Source organism: Sturnira hondurensis, unplaced genomic scaffold (assembly GCF_014824575.4).
Source record: "Sturnira hondurensis isolate 20B ecotype Veracruz unplaced genomic scaffold, ASM1482457v3 Scaffold0021143, whole genome shotgun sequence".
Taxonomy (NCBI): domain Eukaryota; kingdom Metazoa; phylum Chordata; class Mammalia; order Chiroptera; family Phyllostomidae; genus Sturnira; species Sturnira hondurensis.
This window is the reverse complement of record NW_028093774.1, coordinates 9,421,599-9,445,493: the sequence shown is the minus strand read 5'-3', so window position 1 is coordinate 9,445,493 and position 23,895 is coordinate 9,421,599. Positions and strand designations below refer to the sequence as shown.

Below are 23,895 nucleotides of genomic sequence, written 5' to 3'. Positions count from 1 at the left end.
CAGGGGCCGACTCTCCTGTCTCACTTGAACCCCCTTTTTCTCCAGCAACTGTGAGACATTCTCGGGTCAGCACATTCGGTACCGAGACTTAGACTTCCTCTCTTCCTTTTGCTCCTTCTTGACAAGGGGGTGGTAGTGGTGGCCGAAAACAGGAAGAAAGGAGGCCAGCTGGTGGCCGTTGATGGTAGAGAGAGGCAGGTATCTGGGTAAACTTACAGCATCATAGTGGACTGAGAAAAAAAACCCAGTAACCTGTGTTCATCCTAAATATAGGATATGCAAACCTTCTTAAGTAAGGTTTGGGAATACTAGAGTGTCCCCAAAAAGCTGAACATAAGTTAATCATAAAATACTGGGGTTGGTTGTTTACGGCTTACCAATTCTCTCCTAAGTTATTTCAAGACTACCTATGAGATGCCAGGCAATGTGCTAGATGCAAAAATGGACAAGATGTGGCCCTACCCTTGAGCTCCGGGTGGGGAGATTATAGTAAAGGGAGACAGTGGCAGGCACAGACACTAAGGGCATATTACACTACAAAATCACGGCAAAGTGGAGAACAAAACAGAATGGGAAGGGATGCTCGCAGGAAGGTGTACAGAGGTGCAGAGCTCAGCTGGGTCTTTGGGCTGAGAACGCAGCGCCCAGAGGACAGGAGCAACAGCGAGTGAGAGTCGGCGTTAGAGCACGCAGCCTTCTGCAGAGACAGCTAGTCCTGGCGCCCCGCCGGACTGGAGCATCAGGATAGCGACAGGAAAGGGGGAAGAAGAGGGGAGACAGCTTCGTCCACATGGCACATGGGGGGCGGGGAAAGACTGAAAAGATATAAGAGATGCCAGCACAGCGGAGCAGGCCAGGTGTCACCCAGCAAAACGAAAGGCTGCCAGTCGGGTTCTGAGTCAGGGCACATGCCTGGATTGAGGGCCAGGTCCCCAGTTGGGGTGAGTGCGAGGGGCAGCTGACCAGTGTTTCTCTTTCACATCAGTGTTTCCCTCTCTTTCTCTGTCCCTTCCCCTCTCTCTAAAAGTAAATTTTTTTAAATCTTTTTAAAAAGATACATCAAACAAATGAGGACCTTCTCTGGATTCTCATTTGAACAAACCACTGCTCAATTTCTTCTTAGCAGACAATCAGATAAATTCAAAAACAGACTAGATTTTGGTGATAATAAAGAATCGTGGTAAATTTCTTTTTAGGCATGATAATGGTTTTGTGGGGTGTGTGTGTGTGTGTGTGTGTACGTGCACGTGTGTGAGCATTACATATCACAGGTCCATTCTGGAAGATCTGCAGATATGATGATAAAAATGCCCAACCCAGCAAAGGGGCTGAGGAGGGGCTGAGGAGACGGAGTGAAGCAGGAGGGGCCCCATGTGTGTGTGGACCCACGATGGTCACATTGTGGATGACAGTCCATCACACTACAGTACTGAATGCTCCCATGAGAAAAAGTGTAAGACTGGGCAGGCATTACGAGCCCTGCTGAATGAAGGGTATGAACTTGACCCCTCTGAGCCTTGCTTCTCAAACTTCACTGTAAAGAAGACTCGTTTGGTGAACTTACTTAAATGCAGATTCCTAGGCGGCACTACCAGAAATGTTCTCCATCAGTAAGCCTGGGCGATGGCCCTGAGATCTACATTTCTACCAAACACCCGAAAGCCAATGGTCAGAGCCACTCCTTGAGGCAAAGCACTCCGGGGAGAAGGAGCCACCAAACAGCTGCGACCAAACAGGGCGGCACCGCATTCGATGGAGTCGAGCGGAGGCAGCAGAGTGGAGGGAGGAAAAGGGGGCGAGAGACCATGCACCTCTGGGCCAACAGTGTGGCCCAGTGGCGGCGGGGTCAGAGAGGAAGGGGTGGCCCAGAGACACCTCGGAGACAGAACTGGAGACAGAACCGGGGATCTTTGTCTGGTTGGGCACCAGGTTGAAGAAGAGGGAAGCCCTGGGGAAGGCCACACAATGCTCGCTGAGGACCGGGTCTTATCCCTCTTGGGGCCCACACAGCACCCAGCACAACGCCCTCCACATTCCAAGAACCCGACGTGGCTGAAAGGACAAAGGAACAAGTGGAATCGCCTACTTGACCCCACTTCCTACACGACGAAAGGGGTAAACAGCACTGTTTTCCTACAGACCCCGCCGAAGGGGAAGAGAAGCTGCCATCAGAGACAGGAAGAGGGAACACCCACCCAACACCAAAACGTGAGTGAACCCCCCAGGGCAGAGCTGAGGGGGCGAGTCGGTCACTGATTCCACTCCTGTGCATTCCAGAACGGTCAGGACGTTACTAGGAGTGGTGATGCCCACAAACAAGAGCGATGGCCAGTGAAAACAGGATCCATGAAATAGAAACATCTAGCTTCCCAAATCTATTCTCCCCACCCCCACACAGGAACCCCCTGCCTGAGCCAACCGAGTAAAGGAAAAACACAGACGTCTCAGACCTGGATTCACCGTCTGGCTGTGTCACCTGGGCAAGCAGACAGACTTCTCTGAGCCTCAGTTTCCTCCCCTGCCGAAGGAACAGACCGTCTGCTTTACGGCTGTTGGAAGCGGTAAGATCATGGATGCCAACGCCTCCAGCAATTTGAAACAGCCCCCGGCAAGCCCTGCGGAAATGTCAGTTCCCGTTTTCACACTCAGTCTTCCCCCTTATGCACCCCCTGCTCCATGTCCAAGCTAACCCCCATGACTCAGGGGACCTCCACTCTCCTGTCTCCAGCCCCCTTCCTGCCCATCCCGAAGGATCCAGCCAGCAAATTCCGCCTCCTCTCCAGGGGCCCCGGTTTGGCTCTGCTCACCATCAATGGGCGTTTTCTCCTTTGGAGTCTCAAACCCTGTAATCTGGCCACAGGCCGATCCCCTGACAATTGGCATATGACACTTTTAAGCTTCCTGGTCTCTTCTTATCTGTGCCTTGACTATTCCTCCAGAGGTTTTCCATCTCTTTATAGCTCTGGTTCCCGGCAGAGAGTGACTACATTTCCCCCCATGTTGAAAACCTCAAAGCAATGACTTGGACTGGTCCAGTGTGGTTAACAAGAACCATTACCCAATCCCTTGATCTAGAAAACCAGCACAACGTGTGTTCGATGGCTGACAGTCACCCCTGTCTAAAACAGGGGCTGCAGTTCATAAGCTCCGGTCATCACTCAACCCTGTGATTGCCGGCAATTTGAGGGCAGCTGGCGGGAAGAAGCAGCCGCCAACGAAAGACTTTGCTAGTCTGGGAACCACCAGCCCCAACTCTATGGAAATGAAATGCAGGAAAGATTTGGTCATCACAGAGGACCTGACGCACCAGGACCCAGGCTCCGGACAGTCCCAGGGTTCTCTGAGATGCTCATCCCTGTCACCTGTGAGACCTGCCCTCTCACCTGTGAGACACAAAGGGAAGCAGGAAAGTACAAACACTCCAAAGTTCCACATAACTTCTATTTTCATTACGGAAGTGTGTTTGAAAGACCAAAGGCTTTCCAGGAAACATTTTAGTGCAGGCCTGTTTCAAGTCCCAGCCCCAGCCCCAGCCCCAGCCCAGGTGAAGGGACAGACCTGGGAGCCATCTTGATGCTGGGCACCCTGCCCCTGTTTTGGCCAGGGCTGCACATCTGACTCAGGAAGAACGAGTCAGTGCGTCTGGAGCTACGACAGATGGTGAGGTCAGTGTCACTGGGCACTGGAGCCATTGCGTTGCAGGGTTGGCACGAACGCTCCTCCACGGCAAGCCAAGGGTACGAGAAAGCAGAAATCAAGAGCCACACCGAGGAGGCCAGGCTGCAAGCGGGAGACTGGACCAGATCCCCAGAGAAAGGCAGGGACGAGCATCCGTGTGGTCATAGAGGGACGCGGGGCGCAGATCCAGTCACCGTGGACCTGAGGACGTGCTGTGTTCCTCGTCACCACTGCTCTTTGGGGCTGATTATTACGTGCCCGGGACAAGCTCTCTTCTCCTTATGCCCACTTGGGTGGCCTTCTTTTCCTTGCAACCAAGTGTGTCCTGACTACAACACTCTCCGATGAATGAACTAAATGAACTCCACCAGGAGATTCCTCTTCTAATCTATTTCAACTGACAGCAGCTACTTTGGTCTGATTTATTACCTCTGTAAGCCCTTCCTTCTGGAAAAAGGAGGGGCTGCCATCTCTTTTAAACTGGGGCTGATTTTGCACTGGCAGGGCCAGCGTGTACGACTCTGCTTTACAGCGCCCTGCCCGGTGCATCTAATTCAGTTTGGTCAGCTTATCCACTCCCTGAAAGCAAGGGAGCCACCACATCAGCAACTCCGTGTTGCTAAGGCAACTGCTTACTTTCCATATCAACTGCAAACTCGTTGCCATGGAGACGCATATACAAGAAAAATTCCTCTCTGCAGCCAGGGACCAGATGGCAGGGAGCTCGAAGAAGTCATGGGTTAGAGGACTTTGCTAAATGGGATGTTTACCGGAGTGCATTTCTCTCATCGTATCAGAGATGCCACTGGCCCCAAGCAGTTTGAGAAGTTACGCCCTCATTACCAAAAGCACAGGTTTGTTCCCTTCTGCCTGCAAAGCCACAGAGAGTGGCTATAAAAAACTACAGGTAGGCTATTTTTGAAATGATTCTGAATTTCTTCCTCCAAACATGAACCCCTTTTGTTTTTATTTGCCATGCTGGACATACTCCCAAACAAATTCTCTAGTCAACTCTAATGGAAGTATAATTTCCTGTAAGAACTGAAATAGACATTTGATTTTTCTTCCTTTCTGATGGAGACATAATCCAGAAATCCTCTTTAGTTTTCACCAACTGAGCGCTAATGCGTCCCAGATTTGTACCTCTGCTCCAAACTTCTCTGTTGTGCTTGAAACTCCCATACCACGCTTCTAACTTGATAGCTCCACTTACACGTTAAACAGCCATTTCAAATCTTTGGCCTCACCTCCATCCCACTTCCCCATCCACTCATGCCCACACACCTTCCCCAGCAAACCTCAATCCTGGTCTAAGCCAGTGTCATTTCTGCCGTTTCTAACCTGCACCCCCAAACAGATGTTTTCCCCTGATGTCCCCTTAAACACCTCATTCTCCTCTCTTTAGTACATGTCCTACAGGCCTCCTTCCTGGTCCTTGAACATTTCAAGCCATTGCCAGCTCAGGGCCTTTGTACTTGCTGTTCTCTCTGATGAAAGTCTTTGCAGGGCTGCATCCCTCCTGCCACCAGGACACAGACAGTCCCCTTCTCTGGGACACTCCCACCTCCCTCCCCTCCCCTCTCTAGTACATCACCTTGTTTCCTCTTCTTCACACATGTATCACTACCTGCTACATTTCCTACATGTTCACGTATGAACCTACTGCTCTACACATGCCTCCCCCTCACCTACTCCCTGGCCCATGGACAGTCTAGGACAGCCAGGGAACAGTCATTGGCCAGAACTGCACCCCCAGCACGCAGAACAGTGCCCAGCCTCCCACAAAGCTGTGTGGCCCGAACGAAGCACCTTTGAAAACCCTTCTAACATGACAGAAGCAACTTTTCTTTCAAGTGCAGAGTCAAATTTGTACTTTTTCAACTAGGACTTCTGCAGGGTCTCAGAATCACAGCTATGAACAGAGGTTCTTACTCTACATAACTGCAGCGATGGAAGATTCTGGAAGGAACTCGGCATTCCGTGAAGTGCTTGGTGTGACTCTGCACCCCAGCTCTGGGCCACAACGCCGGTGCTGATTCCAGCAGACTCTGGATTTTTCCCCTCTGCGTTGGCTCCACAACCGCGGCCAGTGCTCACATGACTTGGCCTAACCTCCTAACCCAGTGTTGCCAGCGCCCTGCTCGCTTACTGCTCTCTGTCCAACCACATTCGTTAAGTCGCCTATCGGTCCCGTCCCCAGGGAAGATGGGCACACCTTCTGCGAGGCACTGCACAGAGCTCTGATAAATGGAAGGCAGCACTGTAGTGGGCACCGCCAGGCCCAGAGGGGAGCCCTACACAGCCTGAGGGGAGATAAAGAAGAGGAGGGGGGTAACTGGAGAGCCCCTCACCCCAGAGAAGCAGTGCGGTCACTCTGCCTGTGTTCACTGGTCTCTGGCTGGGTCCACACGCAAAGGCACTCAAACAAGCACACGCATACACACACACACACACATGCACACACATCCCCCCCAAGGACTTCATTCTGTTCTTGGACCTGCGTAACCTCGTAGAGCAAACCACCGGGCTATTATTAAAAGAACAACTTAATACTGCTCTCCATCTTCAACCTCACATTTCCTTGCTTTTCCTCTTATCGTACTTGGCACAGAACGCATCATCATCACTGCTATCAGGCTAATGTTTCTGAAGATATTAAATGAAATTTAACCAAAATATCTTGACGCAAACCCTTGGTTAACTGAAATGCTTTTTAAAAATGGGTCTGGGTCTCTGCTTTAATTAAGTTACTACAGCAATTTAAAGTTTTCCCCTTCCTATCTGAGTCCGCCCCCCCAGTACATACTTACTATTTCATACTTCCTCATACTTAGTATTTATACAACCTCCAGGTCCACCCATCTTCTTCCCTTTTCCCTGACAATGTTCTAACACCCCTCTGGGGCCCAGGACATCATCTCCTAAGTATCTAGAACTCTCTGGCAGAAAATCCCATGCTTCCTCAGTAACAGAGCCAACACTTAATCTGAAATTGCAATGAGCCCAGTTAAAATACATTTCCCAAACTTCCTTGCAGTTAAGAGGGATCATGTGGCCAGGCTGTGGCCAATGAGATGAGAGCAGAGTGTGGGGTTTCTGAAAAAGCACCTTAAAACTGGTAACTCAGTAAAACCCTCTTTTTGTCTTTCTGTGCATTCCTCCTCCTGTTTCCTAAAGTGGGGACAAGCTGGCTGATGCCTTCTCCAACCATGGGAAGGCCGGAGAAGGGAAGCCGGCACGGCACTGCCATCAGGTGGAGCAGAAAGACGGATGGAATGCAGTGGGTCTGTGACCAATTCCTCAAGACAGACTTTGTGTGACAGAGCAACGCACTTCTGGGTTAAACTCACTGTTAACGTGGGTATTCTACAACAAGCAGCCAGACTCATCCTAACTAATCCATTCTTGGCATTCTCAGGTGCGTTCCCACCGGGGAAGATTGCTATGTTGACAATTTATTCAAGTGCTCCCCCAAAAGGAATATTCAAAACCTGCTTGTTGCTCTCTTTTATCTCAGCTCCAAACGGCCCTCTGTGGGGAAGGGAAGCTTCCCGACTAACCTCAAATCACTCCCACCTCTCACTGCTCCGGCGCTTTCTGCACTGGGGGCGGGTTTACTCTTTTTTTTATTGTGTGCTATGCCTCCCGTTTCCCTGGAACGTAAGCTCCTAAAAAGGCAAGAACCAAATCTCCCTTTTTATTTTCACCTTTAACACCACCAAATAATTCTAACACGCAGAGGGTGCTTGAAGTCCCCGAAATTAGAAGCAACAGGGTCCAGAAATACAGGCCAACTAATAGGGAGGCATCCTGCAGAAGCAACCTAAGTAAGTCCCTACGGCCAGAAAACCTCAGACTGGTGTGCAAGGGTAGCGAAGGGATAAATTCTCACAGGCAGTTAGATGTAGTCATTGAGACGAACAGCAAGAAAGTTCCAAAGGACAACAATAAAACACTGTAAAGGTGCACGAAACCAAAATCTGTGAAAAGACCTGCCTAATACACACAGTATCACCAAAACATTACATTAGCCTTTTAAAAACATATGCCAATCTTCTGCGTCAGGTGCAAAACAAACAAACAAAAAAACGTCCATTGGGAAGGCAGTGAAATTTCCTGTGAAATCTAAAACCTGCCATCATCTTGCCAAAGCTTAAGGGGAGCATGAAGGTGGCCAGGGGCTCCGTGGGAGAGTATGGAATAATCCAAATAACCCACCACTATTTGTGAAAGAAGCGAAGCCCATGACTTTCAAATAGGAGGTCAGTGTGCCGACTTCCTATGTTATTTACTGCCGAGAATTATCCTGCAGCTAAAGTGATTTCAAAGGGAAATCCCCAAGCCTCTTCGGCTCAACAGGGGAGAAGCTCTGAGAACACTGTCTTGCTGGCCGGACATCCAGGCAGTACATCAATGAAGGAGCATCTCAAAGGCTCACCCAGGTACCACAAAGCCCTCCCAAAGAGAATGCAACGAACGCTTCCGGAACAGTTACTGGACAGCTACACCAATGAGGCCCTTGGGCCCGGAAGAAACCAGCTCAGGGAGGAAGTGGGGTCAGCGTGTGCCCCGGGGTCTGCTCCCACACACCTCACCACATTTTTTGCACGTCCCACCACCCAACATCACCCTGAGTTTTAGAAATTTACCCCCCCAAACCAGGCTGCACCGTCTTTCAAAGAGCATGATTTATCCACCCCTCAAAAAAACAAAAACAAAACCAGTCATCTCTCCTTCCTAAAACGATTATCAATTAAACTAGTATGTGTGTTACTAGTGTCACAGGAAAGGGCAACGCCCTTGTTCTGGGTTTGTACCACCAAGAGGAAAAACATGAGGGACCACTGGGCACATGAGGGTGCTGCCTCATAAATGGGTGCTACCTCCTTTTCTAAACCGCCTTCCTTGGAAAAGGCATGTCCTCCGAGGGAAAAATGAACACCCAGGGGGCTGGGAGTGCGGTGGGGGACTTGTACAAACAGTGTCTGTGCAGGGAGAAGGGCCTCTGAACTTGGGCCGGACAGCAGGGGAGACAGCCCAGCGGGGAGGGGGCCGGGGGGAGGGGCCGGGGGCAGAGCCTGGAAATAGAAAGCAGAGAAGGCAGTGGCAAGCTCTGTGCAGTAAGTGTGACATCTTCCTTTCCATTTGCTGACTAAGACAGAATTTGGCCCAATTGCAATAGCTCAAAAACACGCTCTATGTTCACCTGTCTCTTCCTGTACCCAGAGCGAATTCTGGATTCAGTCGGGTTATTTCAGTCCCTCATAACTCCTGTTTATAGAGCATTTTGAGGACGCATATAGAGACCATCTACAAGAGCCTCTCTACGAAGGTGTAGTCAGACTCCAGGCTTCATTTAAGCATGTACATACGCTTCAGAACTGGAGGGGCTTAGGGCGCGTTCCTGGTCTGCTATGTACTAGCTGTGTGCCCTCCAAGTGACTCAACCACTCTAAGCTTAATTCATCATCTATTTTAAGAAGGAAAATGGGACTGCCTCATAGGGTTATAGTAAGGAAGGAAGGGGAGAGCCGACTATTGTTATACAATGCCAGTGGTTCTTTCCCTTTCCTGGGTCAGAGGGTCCATTAAAGAAGCAAAATAAGCAAAATGAACACAAGTAAATCAACAAAAATCTTGGATCCTCTGGGAAAATGCAATATGCAAAGTCACGTGACACATGGTCAATAATTCCAGGGTGTCTGCAGAGCCCTTGACACCCAAAGACCCACAGTAAGAAGCCCCAAGATCCCTGGCTGGTGTGGCTCAGTGGATTGAGCACTGGCCTGTGAACTGAAAGGTCACTGGTTCGATTCCCAGTCAGGGCACATGCAGGGGTTGCGGGCCAGGTCCCTGGTTGGGGGCATGTAAGAGGCTACTGATCAATGTAAACCTGATCGATGATGCATCTTTTGGACATCATCAATGTTTCTCTCTGAAAACAAAACCTTCAAAAGGAAGAAGAAGAAGATCCAAGTGACTACAAACTCCTGCCTCTCTGTATGCGGAAACTGAAGCCCACGCCACATGCCACCAGCATCCAACACAGAAGCTGGTACCCTGGCTTCCAATCCAGTCTTTTTTCAACCAAACCAAGTCACCTATACTAAAAAGCTAAAGTTATATTTTAAGTACTCAGTTCGGGACATACAAAACATTCTGTTGTACAGCGTTTCCATTGCGAACCCTCTTACGACAACATTTTTTTTTTGTTAAAGTGGCAAGAGGGGAAGTTGAGAAAAAGCACAGAAATAGAAACACACATACCTAAACCATTATTATCCAGTCAATAAAAAAATAAATAAATGCCCTTTACTTATCATTTATAAGTATTCATGAGAAGGTTAGTACTTGCTAATCTTATAGTCTTAACTAAGGTCTGTATTTAGGAGGCATAAAACTTAATCCCTGACTTTGAAGCTCGATCTTGATTGATTCGGGCGAAGGTACTCAATAAATGAAACCGTAAGATGAAAGACAGCCAGGGAACTTGGCAGAGGTCGGAGCAGCCGACCCCCCATGAACCCAGAGAGAGAGCTCAGCCTTCCGGAGAAAGGGGTGACCAGGCTTCCTGCGTGAGCACACACCGTGCCATCCATAAGGCATCCTCGGGGGAAACCAAGCCAGAACGTGATGTAGCCTTTCGCACTTACCTCCATATCACAGAAGTCACAGAGCACAGAGGAACCAGCTCGGGGAAATCTCAACGAAGCAGACAAGAAACAGACAGGCACGGGGCTCCCACAGCCCGAAGGCCGGGTCTGTACAAGAAGGACGGGCACAAAGGGGGGTTGGAGTAGGGTTGCTGCGGATGAGGAAACGTAAGAGCCAAACGCAACACAGAAACCATGTTTGGATCCCAATTCGAGCAAGCATTTCATAAACCATCAGGGGAGCTGAGTGTCGCCCTGGTATTAGGTAACACCGACAAGCTGTTCATTTCATTACGGGTGATACCGGCATTGTGGTTAGATGAGAAACTGTCCATGATTCTCACGCACACAGACTGTTATACATTGGGATAAAGTGACACACGGTCTGGGATTGGCTTCGAAATACTCATGCCCAGCAAAACCAAGAAGAACGAGGGAAGGGAGGGAAGCCCTTGTTAACTACAGAACCTGGATTCGAGCCTCAGAGGGGATGGTTATACAGATTTATCACACCACTCCCTCCCTGTGCCCGTGTAAATTTTTCCTGATTAAAAAATAAAACTCTTATCTTTTTAAATTCCTTCCAGAGATAAAACCGAAAGGAAGGGAGAAACAGAGATAACACAGAAGCAAAACCACCTATTTCCCCCTGACTTACTCATTCATGACATGTTCGTGATGAAATCTCGGCACTGGAAAGAACCCAGAAGCATCCAGCTGAGGGATTCTCGACTTCAACTGCGAGTCAGAAACACCCATGAAAACAGCCGGTAGGGACACCGGTGGTCCCCCACCCACCTCAAATCCACGGAATCGGAATCTCCGGGGAGGGGCAGAGAATCAGACGTTATCTTTAAGGGGCGCTGAGGACTCTGATGCGGGCAACATTGTGCGTTCCTGCAAACCCGGCAGGGGTCTGGCAGGGTACACGTTCCAAGCCCTTGGGGACAAGGACCACACGACATTCCGTGTCCTCACAGTGACATAGGGTTTAACGCTGTGCTCTACACTCTTGAAAGAAAAGGAATGGCCAACTCTGTGAATACAACCTGCAAGGCTTCCCTGCACCCCTGCAGCTCCCCTCTTGCCCACCAACATGCGGGTACACTCAGTCACTGTCACTGCGCCGTGGCAGGGCCATCATGCACAATCTCCCGGGAGAAAAAAACAACCAAGTTACCTGTGGGGCCAAAGGAGGTTTCACTGAGAAAAGTGTCAGGGGAAATGCCTTCCTCTTTGCTCAGCTAGCCTGGAGAAAATCCCAAGTGTCCCGGAAGTCCCCGAGGCCTAGGCCTCTCAGAGCAGCCAGCAGCTCGCCCCAAGGCAACCCAAGGAAAGAGGAGAAAAGGGGAAGGAAAACTCTCACTCCTGCTTCGCTCTCACAGCAGGGAACGACTTCTCGACCACAAGGCTGCCGGCACTGGATCAGAGGCACTGGATCAGAAACGTGTCCACACAGGTCAGCACGGGCAGGAAGGCAGAACTCAACATTTCGTGAGATTCACAATCTTAAGTCCCTAAAATTGTTCCCTTTCAACAGGTGATATCTGCATTTGTTCAGAGTGACAACGGTCACCCCTGGAAACAGGTGACTGGGGGTGGGGGGAGGTGCATGGGGAGGAAAGGGCTCTCCCAGACAGATGACCCGACACCTGCATGCCACGCCCGCAGCAGGCGAACAGCCCTCCCAGGCTCCGTGCGCAGGTCGGAGTTGCTCGTCCACATATTTCAGATGGTGCGTTTGCTGGGCTATTTTTATGCGCACAGGCACGACTGCAAACGTGGAGACACGGGCGCATGGTGGCTTGTACAATCATTTCTCACCAACCTGAAGTCCTGTGTCTTGCCTCATCAGTGACAGGCCGCTTTGGGGGGCCTGAACACCACTTTCCATGCCACATTTGAACCTCGAACTGCCTTCTCTTTCTCGCCACCAGGACCTACCTGAACAGGAGCTTTTAATAACAGACTTGGCTCCTCACAGGAAGGCAGCAAATTTTCTCAGTTCAACGACTGATCGTAAAACACTCCGTGGAGCCAAATCCACAGAGGTTGGTCTCCAAATGCCCATTCTGAGACGTGGAGGGGAGGAGGAAGAGAAGCGGACACCCGGGGACAAGAGCAGCACCCCGCAGTTGCTACAGTTATGTAGGTATGAGGGTCTGACGGAGGAGGGGCCCAGAACACGACTGTTCACAGGGCAACGCTGCATCGAGGCACCGCCGGCACCAGCGACCAAAGGCACAAGCTCCTTGGTGTCCACATCTGCCTGCTCCCCAGCACCACCCTTCCTCAAACTCTGCATGAGGCCCAACCCCACCTCAAACATAAACTCTAGGTCAAGGGCATCTGCAGACTAACGTGCCCAGCTGTGGCAAGGAGAAAAATGGCTCCTCCCCTTCCTTATTCGTATTCTTCTGTGCCCAAGAAGAATTTTCTCAGGCTCAAGATTTTGATGGAAACAGAAACATGTTTCTGGAAAGAAAGTAAAGGCCCCAACCCTGCACAGCTGCTGACCCCACACAATAGTGATCCTGAGCCCGAACCTCAACTTCAAAAAGGGGAAAAGTAGACCATCAGCATTATTAATGAAAAACAAAGCTGGAACGCAGAGTCACACGACAGGGTGTGGGCCGAGAGATGTTTTCTGGCATTTTATTTCAACTGCGGCAATGCAACCTTACCGAACTCCAAGTTAGATCACAATTTTATTTTCCAGCTCTTAACAGTCGACCTAATTTCTATTGTACCTGTTTTATTCGAAGAAAAGCAAAGCAGATTATTAAAACTGTCTCTTTTAGTGGACGACCAAGCTCAAGCTAAGGCTTTAAAAAATTTTAAAAATTGGCCCTGGCTGGCATGGCTCAGTGGATTGAGCACAGGCCTGTGAACCAAACAACTGCGGTTCGATTCCCAGTCAGGGCACATTCCTGGGTTGCAGGCCAGTTCCCAGCAGGAGACACATGAGAGGCAACCATACATTGGTATTTCTCTCCCTCTCTCCTTCCCTTCCCCTCTAAAGATAAATAAATTAAGTTTTGAAAATTTTTAAAAATCAACCTTTTTTTAAAGTAACTCTCTAGTGGGAGGGAACGTTACCCTGAGCTAATTTTTGACATTCAGGGAATTTCAAACTTGCCAAACACTTAGGTAGACATCTGATTTCGAGAGTCACCTCGGCAACGCATGTCTGTCTTTGTTTAGTCTTGGATGCTTAGTCGCCTCCCAGTGCCCATTACTGTCCATCTACTCCAGGATATACCTCGAGGCTAATGGCTCTTGGTACTCTAAACCCAAACTGACCCGTCCCCGTTGACAGAAGAACCAACGAGAGGGCATCACCCACTCCTCTGTGAGTGTATCCGATACCACAGTGGGAAAGCCTCGGTCCAGCACAAACACCAGAAGCAGTCCTGAGTTAATATGTTTAAGGAAAAGGACGTTTGCCACTATCTAAACAAATGAAATACACGGATCCATTTACAGTGGCTACTTTACATTCCATACCAATTTTTTTTTTTTTAGTGGAGGCAAATTAAAAATTTCAAAAAGAAAAAGGAAACTCTTGAACTCCAGACACAGAGGCTTACCTGACTCCTCTCTTTGTCCACTTTCTTAAAACACTTATTCAACGACAAATTGTGTCTCACTGAGTTTTTCCACCCAGTAGGCGCGTTTGCGAAATACGGGAAATGTTCCAAGATCCAGTTGTAGATATCCTTCACTGGCAGGCGCTTGGTCGGAGAGTCCTCGATGGCCATAAATATGAGGCAGCTAAAGGAATAGGGGGGCTTGCAGTTGGGGTTCTGCCTGGCGTCGTAGGGCATGTCGGCGTGGGCGGGGGACGGGGGCGTGTCATCGTCCAGATCCTGGGCGGGGCTGACGCTCCTGAGGACCGACTCCCCGAAGCTCTTCAGCAAGTTCTTGCTCTCATGCAGCCAGTTCAGGTTGGTCAGCTCTTCATCTTCCATGGCCCCTTCTTCTAGTCTGATGTCAGGCAGAGAAAAGTCGAGGTCATCGTCTTCCTGAAGGGCCTTGGAGAAGCCGCTGCCCCGGCAACACTGACTCAGCCCACTGGAGACACTAATTCCTGAGCTTTCTGGCTTCTTACTGGGAGGCATGACTGGACCCATTTACGTGAAGGCTCCTGGTAAACGCATGACACGGAAAAGAGAAGTTAGTAAAACCCAAACCAGAAAGGCAGCTGTGCTCTTCCAGTTCTCCTGTCCCCCTCCCTGGAACACACCTCATGGCTCCTACACTGTGTCACACAAACCCACAGTTCAACCACAGAGACACACTGTAAGTAAAATCGGCCCACCGTGCGTGCCCCACCGTGACCTGCCCCGGCTCAATACAGCAGGACTGGAGAGACCTGCCATCTGTAACGTGCACACGCAATCACAGAAAGCATGGGAAATTCCACAATGCCTTCTTCCTGGGTCTACGCACTCTCTCACTGTGACCCTGGGAAAATCTGTTCTTTCTTGCTGCTTCGCTTTATCTGTTATATATGAATATATACACAGGTAAAAATATTTCAAGCCTCAGGATACACACTACCTACAGTGCACAAACCCTGGCTCTTGGGCTGACAGGACTCACTGTTCAGTGTTCTCACAAAAACACCTGGAAGTTTAGGACAAGTTGTTTCAACGTTTCTGTACAAACCGTACCCGTCACTCTGCAACTTCAATTACGTTGCATTCTGTGGATTTGAACTGGAGGAAGAAGGACATTTTCTTGCGACACTACACTCTGAACAAAAAACTGAGTAACTTCAGACACCACACAAATGGGCATATGAAAGACAAGCCATTAACCGAAATTAGAATTGGGGGAAAAAGTCAGGTGAGCAAAATAGCCCTTCAACAAACGGAGGCAAATCCAACAAAAATTGCTACAGAATCCTCTTTTGCTGTCGCTCTCCATTTTTATCAATGGCCTAGAACAGGGAGTAGAACATCTGATGAGAAAAGAGAATGAGGAAACAACAGAAGGACCTCGGCAGATACAAAGCTGCTCAACGCCCTGGGACTCCAGGCAAGACAGAAAGAGCAATGAAGATGATGAAGAGGTGTCTCCCACGCCTCTCTGTGTAGCCCTCGAACCATGCGCTTGGTTTAAGAAGTGTGTCTGTTTTATTTTCCCTTCATAAGTGAGAAGATCAAACAATCTATCTAGGAAAAAAAAAACCCACATCAAAAGCAAAGAAGTGATCATTCCAGGGCTCAAAAGGTCCCCTAACACTACACCTAAAATAACTGCCCCTGCAGTTGGGGAAGCTCTAGAATGAGGCTCTAGAAAGCCATGAGGGGCACACAGGGTGTCCAGAACCACAGGACTCTCCTGCTTCCAAAAGGTGGTCAGACAGAACCCACCCACAGAAGGCTTGGGGAGCTCTCCAGAATGGCTGTGAGGTGCCCAATTCTAAACAAAGAGAACCATGGGCACCCAAGACCCACGCCCCCGACAGTTTGCATATACCTCAAGTTCATCCACGGGGACTATTTCTCTCTGTCATGAACTAACCAGGGAAGTCATGACATATTTGAAATAATAAGGTAGTATCTTCAGGCTTGGGAGTTTGACACAGACCAGCCTGATAAGGCTTTTTACCTTCTTTATAAACAAATCAAAGCTAGGTTTGTCCCTCTCAAAGTTTCCTCAGACCCAGATAAAAAAAACCAACACAAATTTTCTGATAACCAGGAATATCCACAGGGTACAGTACAAAAGAGAACAGCTACCCAGCCACTGAAGTCAACTTTAGCTCCACACGAAAGTTTTATGTCTCCTGAGCTTCGAAACAGCGAAATTATATCATGGCTGACAGTAAAGTAATTTAATTGCACTGTTGCTATGACAACATGCTGCTCTCTTTCTTTTTAGTTTGCTTATTTGTCAGTAGCTTCCCAAAGGAACTAACACACTATTCTCCATGTTTTCTTTTGTTTTAAACAAACATTGGCAGCAATACAGTTTTATTAGAAAAAAAACGGCACTGTCAAGAAAACAGGGTTACAGGGGTCGGTCCCCTCGGATCGTTCCAGGCTTTGCCTCTGTCCTCCCCCAAGGCCGTCCGACGGTGCAGGGCACCCCTAAAAACTGGGTTTTAGAGCCACCGGATGGAGAGCTGCGGATCACTCCCGTTCCATTTTAAAAAAACAGTTCCCAGAAACCACAGCTGAGTTTTCCATTATTATTCTCAAACTACATAATTCGCCAAATCTCTTTTCCTCCCTTTTCAGGGGTGGGGGGAAGAATCCGGATCACGTGAGGCTGCAGTTAGGCAAACATTTGGAATCGGCTTCGAGAACGGTTGCTCCATCCCGCACTCCAGTAGTCGTTTACTAGGGACCTCCCGGCAACTTTTCGGTTTGCTGTGGGTTACTCACGGTCCCCGCCACACACACACTCACTCCCTCTATCTCTCTCTTGTTTTCATGACGCGTTCAGTTATCTTTTTTGCTTTTCAACAGAGAACAGGCAGCAAAAAAGCTGTTTTTTTGCCGGCTATCAGAATTGTCTCCAAATAACTGACAAATACATTACTGGCCCAGCTCTGAACAGATGTTAGATGTGAACTTTAAAAAGTTGAGAAATCCTCCCCAAGGCTCGCAGGGCAGTCTGGAGTTGGGGGGGGGCGGGGGCAGAACCCCCACCCTCCGGGCGCGCCCGCGCGCGCACAGGCACGCGCTCCACTCGCATTTACTGTACTTGTCAAAAACATTTCAAGGGGACCTGCGGGAGCTGCAATTGGCTGCGTCGCGCGTCAATCAGCGGAGTTGCCAAGCAACAGGGAAACTGCTCTTCTCCCCGTATACAGGGCAATTGGGAGCTCGCATACCTTCACTGCTGGTCAGATGTCATAAACCTTTTATTGGCCGCACTGCTGCGAGCCTTAAAAACACATCAGTAAAAGCCCGCCGTCCCCCGGCTTCTCCAGGACCCAAGGAGGGCTTCAAAGCGGCCCGGGATGAGGAGGGGTCGGGCCTCGGGGGTCTTGGGAGACGCTCACAGCCAGTGCCCAGCCTGCACAATTTGTGGGGGGAGGGTATCTTTGTTAGGATCCTGTTTCTCATCTTGGGGTGTCCCCTGGATCGGCACCCTCTCCCTCGGCCCGGAACGGCGGGGACCCCGTCCCCCTAGGGCAATACCAACACTGCTCCGTTGGGGCGTCTTCCTGGGAATCGAGGCACCGGGAAACAGCCCGCACGTCGGGGCAGGAAACTCTTCCGACCCAGCGAGTTCCCCGCTCGGGGCTCCCGTCTCCCCGCCCGGCCAGGCCCCCGCCCCGCACTCTCCCGCAGGAACTGTGGAGTCCCTTGTCTGCCGAGAGCCTCCAGGACCTCCTCCGACGAGAGACCGCGGCCCGGGTCGCCCAATCCTGCCCTGGGTGCCGGCGAGAGCGCGGAGCGAACTCACCTGGCTGGAGCGGGGCGCGGGGGCACGGGGGCGCCGCTGCCCTTTAGTGGGAACAGACAAACTTTCGCGGGCGCCCAGCGGGCATCGCTTGGTGGCCCGGCTAGGGACGCGCGGGCGCGGCACTGCAAGTCCGGGGCAGCGGGCGGCGGGGGGCGGCCGCGGGCGCGGACGGCAGGGGCACGGGGGTCGCGGCGCGGCATGGGACCTGCGGCGTCCGCCCGGCGCACAGCGCGTCCTCCCGCCGGCCCCGCCGCTCTCCCCGCCCCGTCCCGCCTCCCGCTCGCCTCCGCCGCGGCGCGTCGGGCCGGGGTGCGTAGAGCAGCGAGAAATTGTTTCCACTGCAAACAAAAAAAGGCGACACATGACCAGCCAGGAGGAGGGGAAGCGCAGGGAGGGAGGAGGGCGAAGGGGAGGGACGGAGCGCAGGAGGCGGAGGGAGCCGGAGAGAGGGAAAACGTGGGCCGGGCCGGCCTGGGGCGCTGGGCGCAGACACGCCGGGACCGGCCGTGCGGTGCCCCAGACTCCACGACCCGCCTCTCCCCTGGGCGTTCCCGGGACGCAGCTGGGGCGAGACTGGGCTGGGCCGCCCCGATTGGGGCACGGCGGGACTGGGGTGGCTGGCGGGAACCCCACGACCCCATGTGTCCGTGACTGTGGGAGGCGAGGCTGGTGGGGCAGGAGTCGGGAGGCCTGTCCCTACGCCAGGCTCCAGCCACGCGAACGGGCCGGCTTTGCGCCGCTGGCTACGTGTCTCCAGAGCGCTCCTACCCCATCCGCACGCCTTACATGGCTCGAAAGTAAAAATAAAAGGAATTATGATGCGGGCGAGGCTTGCAAGGGGGAGACGAGATTCCACTTTTCCCCAACTACGAGCGTCCTGGCGGGACTCCCAGGGCCGTCGCCAGAGCTCCCCTGGCGCCCACCTATTGCCCCAGGAGAAAAGGCACAAAAGACACCGCACCCTCCGGCCTAGGTGGCAGCTCCTCCGGGCGTCTGCCGGCGCCTGTCTGCCGAGGGCCGGAGGGTGGCCATTACAGATTACAGAGCAAACGCCAGTGGGGCCTCTCCACGGCGTTGTGCTCAACTCCCTGACCCACTTCCAAACCTCGAGCCATAACAAGCTTCATCTCCTTCATATCTGAGCTCTCAAGAGCCCACCATTCACGTGGCCACCCAGCAAAAGGTGCGGCCACCACCCCAAGTCTTTAGGCTCCTACAAAGAATGGCCACCCACTGCTCAAGTCGTCGCTAGCAGCAGCCTTGGGCGGCGGGGGAGGGGGGAGAGTCCTGCAGGACACCCTGGTGGTTACACAGATGAAAATACGATTGCACAATTCTCCCAGGTGGCCACATGAGCGGGTTCCTCCGCAGAAGTCCAGGTCACGCTGCCACCCCTACCTGAACCCACCTGAGCCAGTGGAAAGGCCATTTTGAGCTATTTGCAAACTACAGGAAAAAAACCCAAAATGGTAAGAAGGCCCGGAGTGATGGCCATCAGAAATCCCGGAGTGATGGCCATCAGAAATCCCTCTGGCTTGCAGTACTTTGTAACCCAGCCAAAGGGGAAGAAAAGTCCCATAGGGTGTCTGAAAAATGTTTTGTTTCAAAAACTAAGGAAACCCCGATCGATCTAAGTCATTCCCCCTCACAAAGCTTCAAGATGGTGGGTGGCAAGTCTTCGGCAAGGACACTCACCACAGGCTGTGCTACTTACCAGCAGGATGGGAAACCTCAACCAGAAGATGATTCAGAGGTGGAGGCCGAGGGGCAGCCCCAGTTCACCCAGCCCCACCCCATTAATGACTGCGCACTGGTTGTGACTTACCCTAAGTCACCAGGAAAAGGTGTGAGGTGAGAGAAACAAACTAGATCATCTCTGAAGTCAGAACTGGCAATGAAGCCAAGACAGAAGCTCATCTGAGTGCAGGCCCCACCCCTCATCTGCATATCAGTTGGGAGTGCTGAATCTCCCATCAAAGGAACCAAGGTGAGAGACCTTTGTCCTCACACCTCACTGGCCTGGAGGATTGGTCGGTTACCCGCCTTCCCAGTCCCCAACCACACTCACACAAGAGCTGGAAATCTCTTTACGTTAAGTAGAGATGGCAGGTTATTTTCACCCCAGCACTTTCCTTCCTACTCAGAGTTCAGGATGAGAGGATGTGACCTGAAGGTTATTGCACATGGAGTAAGTCACTCTGAAAAACTCTCTGGGCAAACTCTTAGCCTCCAGTGTCTGCACCAGCCACCCCAGGTGAACAAAAACGAAGAGATGAGCAAGCCTTGAGAAGCCATAAGCAGAGGGCAGAGTGCAGTGAGGTACACTGCCTTTTAGTAGCTCGCCTTCTTCTTCGTGTGTGTTATTGTTGTTGTTTATGGTTTCTTCCATTCTCAAGCCTGTATCTTAATCTCTCTTGCTGTTATCACAAAAGTGGCAAGAGATATGACAGGGAGGGTATCACCTGAAGTGTTGGACCAGCCCTGCCTGATTCGGACCTCAGAATACACATGTCTGTCTGCCTGCCTTCTGCAACAGGGGATCCAAGGCCTTTACTGAAAGCCAAAGGAAGGCTTAGTGTGGCCTTTGCACCTTGTAATTCCACAGAGCCCAGGCTCCGGGACATGCTACCTGACAAAAGGGTACAGGGACCAAACTTGCTCAGAAACAACCTCCCTCTTAATTCCCCTCTTGAACTTCCAAAAAGTACCCTTGTGCCTTATGTCCTGGGAGGTCTCAAAGCTGCAAGAGGAACTGTTTGAAAACACAGTTGAGAGCAGAATTAGGTGTGTGTCCTCGCAGTCACTGTGGCCAGCACCAGTTCCCTAACCGAGGACATGATGGAACCATCCAGGCTGCAGCTCTGGCCGGGCCTGGATGGAGAGTGCAGAGGGCCTGGAAGCTGGCACACCACGATTCCAGCACAGTCAGCCTGGTGCCCCAGTCTCCTCCTCCACAGCAGAGAACACTCCTCCCCTCCAGGTTCCACACTCTCTTCTCCAGCAGGCTTCTTCCCTGCCTTGGAACACCAGGGCCCCTGCCCCAGTGCTGATTATTTGGCCGATGTGATTATTTATGGAACAATCGGTGTAAAGCCCTGTGACTCTGCTCCTGGCAGTCACGGCTGAAGAGATGAGCAGCGGGGGAAGACCTGAGGGACTTCCAAATACGAGGAGGAAGCTGAGGCAGGCCTAGAAAGACGGGCTCCTGGTCCAGGATGCTTCACACTGGTCCATAAGAGGAAACTTGGGTGAGCCCAGGGCTGGCAGCTCAGCTGGGCTGCGCAGAACCGAGAAGTCGTCGGGTAGTTTTTCTTTTCATCCCTCTCTTTCTCTCTTCCCACATCTTCTTAACTACTCTCTGCATAGCTGTTCCACACTGCTCCTTGAAGGCTGGCTTCCTCTGCTCACTTAGGACCACACAGGGCTGCCAGCACCAAGTCCTAAGGATCTTCTGACTTCAGCACCCACCACCATCAGATTGCCTCAATCTTCCACAACAGAGTTCACATTCTCAGGGAAATCATCTGATTGGCTGAGCCCAAGTCAGGTGACTCCTCCCTTCTGCCCACAAGCTAACAGCTGAGGCAGGTACAACAGGACCTGGGAGGGGAGGGAGATGACTTTGGGAGGAGTAATATCTGATATAGGTGGGTGGGTGTCTGACCCATGGAATTGGGGAAGGGGTGTTATAGACCTGAGCTTCTCTACAAGGGCTACCCAGGGCACCACACTGGAAGCACCAGAATCTCCCTGCCTGGGTCTCAGGCATGTGCATTCTGAGAAAGCACCACAGAGCACAAACTGCTGTTCCAGGAAGTAGAAATGAATGGCACAGATTTATCAAATACAACCTGATTGTATTAGAAGATACATTTGTTCATTGAACAAATATTCACTGAGTACCTACCAATTACCTGGAACTCTATCAGGTACCTGAGATACAAGGCTTTTTTTTTCCTTTCTTATGGAACATACATATTAGTGGGTGAAATGAAAATACCATATCACAAACTCCTTAAATGCTAAGGTAAGCAGTTCATACGCAGTCATTCAGAGGACAAAAGGAAACATTGAACGTTTTTGAGTCCAAGAAGTTGCCCTCTCAGAAATACATGAAAGTAAGAATGGCTTGCGACTAGCAAATAAGTTCCGGAAACCTAATACACAGTACAGTGATTGCAGAGAACAAAACTACTATAAACGTTAAAGTTGCTACATGATTAGATCTCAACTGTTCCCAAGACTAGAAAAAATTATGTGACATGATAAAGGTGTTAGCTAAGCTACAATAGCAATCACATTGTAATATACATGTATCCAATCCATATGCTATACACCTTAAACTTACACAGTGTCATACGGCACACACATCTCAATTTGGAGGAGAAGGGTGTGGGGAGAAAGGAGTGGGGGACGTGGATCCGGGATGAATTCTGGAGGAGGAAAGGAGAAAACAGAAGGCCAAAGCCAAGCAGAACCGCTCTGAAAACACCGCAGTAATTCATACACAAAGGGGAAGAAAGGTTATTTTTAATGTGACGAGAACTAAATGCTAAAATTAAATTAAAGTAGTGGTTCTCTCTAACTAGTGGAGTTATGGGGTAATTTCTTATTGTCTGCTTNAAGGAGTGGGGGACGTGGATCCGGGATGAATTCTGGAGGAGGAAAGGAGAAAACAGAAGGCCAAAGCCAAGCAGAACCGCTCTGAAAACACCGCAGTAATTCATACACAAAGGGGAAGAAAGGTTATTTTTAATGTGACGAGAACTAAATGCTAAAATTAAGTTAAAGGAGTGGTTCTCTCTAACTAGTGGAGTTATGGGGTAATTTCTTATTGTCTGCTTCTTTCATCCTTGTCTATATTTTCCAAATTTTATCCAGTGAACACCTATCACGTTTATAATGTTCTAATAATAAAAGGGGGTTCCTTCAGAGAGCAGTGATTCCCAGACTTGAGTATGCATCAGAATTTCCTGCAGGGCTGTTAAAGCCCAGCTTGCCGGGCCCCACCCCCAGAGTTTCTGACTCAGTAGGTCTGGGCCGGGACCTGAGAATTCACAGGTCTAACAAGCTCCCAGGTGGTGGCTGCTTCTCCTGGTCCAGCGTCTACACTTTGAGACCCACTGAAGTGGAGAATGCACGAGAACCTTCAGAAGAAGAACCCAGAGGATTGGTCCAATGACTGAATAGGAGAAGAAAGGGGGGGGGGCTTATGGTCAGAGATAACTCCTTCATCCTGGGCAGCCTAAGAGTCTCTTGGGCATAACATGAGAATGCACTTGGTAATGACAAAAAAGCTCCTCCCTTCCTTCCCTTCGGTGCAGAAGAGAGGCCAGCACCCAGCTGAAGACCCTCAGCCTCATGGTGAGCTCCAAAACTTGGTCAAGCGTCATTTGGAATCTTACTTGGGGCTTTCCTCTTGTGCATTCTCAGTGTTTACGTGACAGGTTCCAAAGGGTGGTGCCTGGGAAAAGGCTTATTAGATTTCTCTAGCAGGGAGTAGAGCCAGGAAGTCTATTTGATGAGGGAAGGACGGGTGTGTGGGAAGGGAAAGTACAGCCGAACCGGTGCAGTGAAGTGCATTAGCTCAGGTGCCGGAGCCAAACCTGAGCTTCTCCAGTCACCTGCTGGAGGCAAAATGGAAATATAGAACCTGTCGACTCCTCCTGCAGCATAAACACAAGTGTGAGCTGATGATCCAGAATACCGGTTTAGTCAATCTATTCAGTCGCCAAGAATTTGTTAAACACCTAGGTGCTCTATGCCCAGTTACTGTACAGTGCAGGGGCCTGGGAAGGAACCAGGAGAAATAAAAGACAAGGACTGGGGAGACTCAGTGAGCATTCACGAAGCAACCACAAATAGACACTCAAAGAGCCCAATTCCACGGCCAGACACGCGTAGCGCGGTGGCTGGCATCAGAACCTGGGGCTGGGTCTGTGTGCTCTACTGCTTACCAGCTAACGTTGGCCAAGACACTGAACTTCTTCCTCTCCACCTAGTCTCTTCACCGTCAAGAAGGATTGGGGGAGAGGAACTAACAGCAATGCTCATTTCATAGGCTTGTGGTGAAGATCAAATGAAATAACATTTGTAAAAAAATATATAATAACACCCTTGTACTTAGCACTATTTC

At 50.6% G+C, this 23,895-nt stretch overlaps 1 protein-coding gene across 5 annotated transcripts in view; it reads right to left on the bottom strand.

Annotated features, from left to right (window-relative positions):
• FOXN3 (forkhead box N3) overlaps positions 1 to 23,895 on the bottom strand; it is a 349,090-nt gene that overhangs the window by 188,175 nt on the left and 137,020 nt on the right. For 2 of the 5 annotated variants that reach the window (XM_037031359.1, XM_037031362.1), the window contains exons 1-2: positions 17,760 to 18,103; positions 13,922 to 14,478 (exon numbers count right to left, since the gene is read on the bottom strand). In XM_037031359.1, coding sequence (XP_036887254.1) covers positions 13,922 to 14,464 — 543 coding nt within the window. In that variant the 5' untranslated portion in view covers positions 14,465 to 14,478; positions 17,760 to 18,103. Of the gene's footprint in view, positions 1 to 13,921; positions 14,479 to 17,759; positions 18,104 to 23,895 lie in introns of those variants that run through there. The other 3 variants (XM_037031360.1, XM_037031361.1, XM_037031363.1) reach the window with 2 other exon arrangements.